Source organism: Vipera ursinii (genome assembly GCF_947247035.1).
Source record: "Vipera ursinii genome assembly, chromosome: Z".
NCBI lineage: Eukaryota > Metazoa > Chordata > Lepidosauria > Squamata > Viperidae > Vipera > Vipera ursinii.
This window is the reverse complement of record NC_139517.1, coordinates 23248570-23253095: the sequence shown is the minus strand read 5'-3', so window position 1 is coordinate 23253095 and position 4526 is coordinate 23248570. Positions and strand designations below refer to the sequence as shown.

The 4526-nt window shown below is 35.8% G+C and overlaps 1 protein-coding gene across 1 annotated transcript; it reads right to left on the bottom strand.

Annotated features, from left to right (window-relative positions):
- Nucleotides 1-493: 493 nt before the first annotated feature.
- Nucleotides 494-1444, bottom strand: LOC310650041 (olfactory receptor 14I1-like; the record flags this gene model as incomplete). The annotated part of the gene is made up of 1 exon (XM_083378879.1): nt 494-1444. The coding sequence occupies one exon, from the start codon at nt 1442-1444 to the stop codon at nt 494-496; it is 951 nt and encodes a 316-aa protein (XP_083235005.1).
- Between the last annotated feature and the right edge of the window lie 3082 nt (nt 1445-4526).

The following is a 4526-nucleotide window of genomic DNA, read 5'->3' as shown; positions in this document are numbered from 1 at the left end:
AATGCTAGATAAATACATTAAGTTGTAAGAACAAAAGCAAGCTTTCAAAAATGATTTGCATTTGAAGGTGGACTCTATATCACTTTTATTCTTATTTTTCAGAGAGAGAGAGAGAGAGAGAGAGTGAGAGAAAGAGAGAGAGAGAGATTTTCCATTTAAAGCAAATATATTTATATTTATATTTATTAAATCTTTATACTGCCCTTCTCCCGAAGGACTCAGGGTGGTGTACAGGGCAATAAATATTAAAAACGAAGTACAAAAGTTAAAAAAACAATTAAATATTATGCCCGATATAAACAGTAATTAAAACCATGTTAAAAACCCAGCCCTTAACCCATCAAACCAGGCCGGATTGCTCAAATCAATAAACAGTTACATCTAAACATCTTGCGGAACATACTTCATTCCCATTAATAACTAAAGTAAGAATACTCAGGTAAAATCATAAAAGTGCAAAACTTTGAGACTGAAATTTAAATTAAACATTATTTTAATTTTTTATTCCATTTCTGTGACTATACATTCCAAATATCCTCAGAGCAAACATTTTTGAAAGAGCAACTTTGATGTCCTTGTTTCGCATGCTGTAGATTAATGGGTTTAACATGGGTGGAATAATGGAATAGGATATGGTAAGGGTGAAATCAAAGTGTGATGGTTTGTCGGGTCGAGGAATCAGGTAACCAAATGAGGAGGCAACCAAAAATATGGAGAAAACTGTGAGGTGGGGAAAACAAGTAGAGAAGGCCTTTTTCCTTCCCTGAACAGAACGGATTCTTGAAACAACAGAGAAGATCTGTGCATAAGTAACAGTGACAAAAATAAAGCAACCAAATACTACTATCACCAAAAATATTACATATCCAATTTCAATTACATATGTATCTGAACAGGCAAATTTAAGTAACTGTGGGATTTCACAATAGAACTGATTGATTGTATTAGAGCAGAAATGATTAGTGAAAGTGCCAATAGTGTGCAACACAGCATTGATGAGGCTGACAATCCATACAGTGCCAACCATTTTTATACAAAACGTTTTGTTCATTATTATTTCATACTGCAAAGGATTGCAAATGGCAACAAACCGATCGTATGCCATGACAGTAAGGAGGGCAATATCACAACTCGTAAAGAAGGCAAACAAGAGGACTTGAGCTACACATCCTGAATAGGAAATATCCCTGATATTCATTACTAAGTTAAAAACAACTTTGGGAACGATGACTGAAACAGAACCAACATCTTGCAGAGCTAAGTTCATCAGGAAAAAATACATGGGAGTATGAAGATGGGAGTCGAAAGCAACCACAGAGATGATCAAAAAATTTCCTGTTATTGTCATGAAATACAAGAGAAGGAAGAAAGTTGAATACATCATCTTAATTTCCCATATCTTTGAGAATTCCAAGAGAAGAAACACACTTGTGTCATTATCCATTTTCTGGCCACATTTATGACAGTCCTGGAAGTGAAGTGGAAGCTATTAAAATATTTCCAATTCATTTCAAATTGTCTTTCAAAACTATCCAAGGTTGTTAAATACAACCTTACATTCGTGCCGTGATTTTGATGTAAAATGAAACATACAAAACTTCAAATGAAAGCAAGAAGAACTTTCAACAAGAAAATAAATTAAGTCTGGAAGCAGAGGAGACATTTCACATCACAGTGGCAGAGGTGTTTATCTTGAGGTCCGCTAAACGTCATGGACTGTGTAGAGCATACAGTATATCCTCCATGGTTTTTCTTGCTTTTATTTATAAGGCAAATAAACTCTTCCCGAGAGTGCAAGAGTTTCTTAGCAAAGAAGGAAACAAAAAGAAAAAGGATGCTCCAAATAAAGTAAAGAAGGGAAATGAAAGGTTCAGTCAGGCAGCTACTTAGAGCCTGGAAACAGAATAGAGATTCTGAGGATCACCTTCAAATATAAAATTCCTAGATTTATTTAAAAGAATCATCTATATTTCTTACATTTTATCTGATTTAATATATTGTTGCATTGATCAAGGATAAATCAAATAAAAACATCCCGGTTAAATCAATTTTATTCATTTTGAATTGATTCAGATATTTAAACAATGTGGATATCCAGAAATTAATTTGACCATCAATTCTATTTGACTACTTAAAATATCAGCTCAATTTGAGAAGCAACTTTTGTTAGATTTAATTTCATTATTAAAGAAAAGGCTATGAAATGTGGAACTTACCTTCCGTTAACAGAAAAATGGAGTTGGAAGGGACCTTGTAGTCCAATCCCTGCTCAAGCAAGATACTCTATACCATTTCAGACAAATGGCTGTACAATATCTCCTTACAAATCTTAATTTAATTTAACTCAGACTAACTAAATTCAAGTTGTAAAAGGTAAGGAGATGTTGAATTTGAAAAGAAGCCTATGGAAAGCCAAGGAAAACAAATTAGTAGAACATTATGGCAAAAACAAACAATAATGATTATTTTCTTATTCCATAGGTCAGCTTGTAACACGGAGGTCTCATTCTACATAAAAACAGTTTTTGTGATTCAGTATAAAAAGAAGAGTTGTTTGGGGGAGGAAGGCTGGTTGCCTCCTTCGTAACTCTCAGGAAAGCAGAAAGAAAACCTAGGAAGGACATCTGAAGAAAAAGATGGAAAAAGAAAATTTAGAATAGGAGTGTGAGAATAGTAGACAAGCAAAATCTAGAAGATATTTACTTATTGTCTGCATTCACATTCTTCTGATTAGATTCAATATTCATTTTTTCTTTCTTCCTCATTTAGAAGGTGGCATTGTATACAATGCTTTTCATTCTCATTACAGGGTTTAAATGGTTTTCTGAATTGCAGGAAAGATTAACTGATCTTCTTTGACACCACAGAGATTTATTTAGCTCCCAAACTTTCTGCACATATTCTCAGAAAACACTCCAGAGATTTTTATTAGTAGTATTCTGCAAATATCCTCAGAAAACACTCCAGAGATTTTTATTAGTAGTATTCATCTGTTTGCTTTGATTTTTCTAATAAACACAGTATGCTAATAATTTAGAATGAACATACACATTTCAGAATGTGTGTAGAATTTAGGAAATCAATGCACCTTTCTGAAATGGATATATTATATTCAATGGTGTAGTCTTGAAGAAGAGTTGAGTTGGAGACTTTATTACACATGCTTTTCAATGTTTAATAAGAAATATGATGTAATTCTAAATGAAGATTCTGTAAAGGTCTCCATATTTTTTGAACAACCAATCTTATAACATGACCATTTGTACTGTAAGAAACAGCTTACCAGTTTAATTTTCAAGTCAGGAAGGAATAAATAGAATCAGAGGTGAAGTTTATTCCGAGAATCCTTGACACAGAGGATGAGCTCTCGGTAGGCAGCCATCTTAAGCCCTCCTTCTCAAAACCCTTATACAGGAAAGCCTTCCCTTTGTTTCTGAAAATTTGCAAAGGGGTCCCCTCTAGTAATTCAAATAAAATAAGAGGAGGAAGGAATATTAGATATGGACACTGCATTGGGTTACTTACAGGTGAAACTCGAAAAATTAGAATATCATGCAAAAGTTCATTTATTTCAGTAATGCAACTTAAAAGGGGAAACTAATATATGAGATAGACTCATTACATGCAAGGGAAGATAGTTCAAGCTGTGATTTGTCATAATTGTGATGATTATGGCATGCAGCTCATGAAAACCCCAAATCCACAATCTCAGAAAATTAGAATATTACATGCAATCAATAAAACAAGGAGTGTACATTGAACAATATCGGACCTCTGAAAAGTATAAGCATGCATATGTACTCAGTACTTGGTTTGGGCTTCTTTTGCAGCAATTACTGCCTCAATGCGGCATGGCATGGAAGCTATCAGTCTGTTGCACTGCTGAGGTGTTATGGAAGACCAGGATGCTTCAATAGTGGCCTTCAGCTCTTCTGCATTGTTTGGTCTCATGTCTCTCATCTTTCTCTTGGCAATGCCCCATAGATTCTCTATCGGGTTCAGGTCAGGCGAGTTTGCTGGCCAATCAAGCACAGTAATCCCACGGTCATTGAACCAGGTTTTGGTGCTTTTGGCAGTTTGGGCAGGTGCCATGTCCTGCTGGAAAATGAAGTCAGCATCCCCATAAAGCTCATCTGCGGAAGGAAGCATGAAGTGCTCCAAAATCTCCTGGTAGATGGCTGCATTGACCCTGGACTTAATGAAGCTCAGTGGACCAACACCAGCAGATGACATGGCTCCCCAAATCTACACAGACTGTGGAAACTTCACACTGGACTTCAAGCATCTTGCAGTGTGTGCCTCTCCATTCTTCCTCCAGACTCTGGGTCCTTGGTTTCCAAATGAGATGCAAAAGTTGCTCTCATCAGAAAAGAGGACTTTGGACCACTGAGCAACAGACCAGGTCTGTTTTTCTTTAGTCCAGGTAACACGCTTCTGACGTTGTTTTTTGTTCAGGAGCAGCTTGACAAGAGGAATATGACATTTGAAACCCATGTCCAAGATCCGTCTGTTTGTGGTGGCTCTTG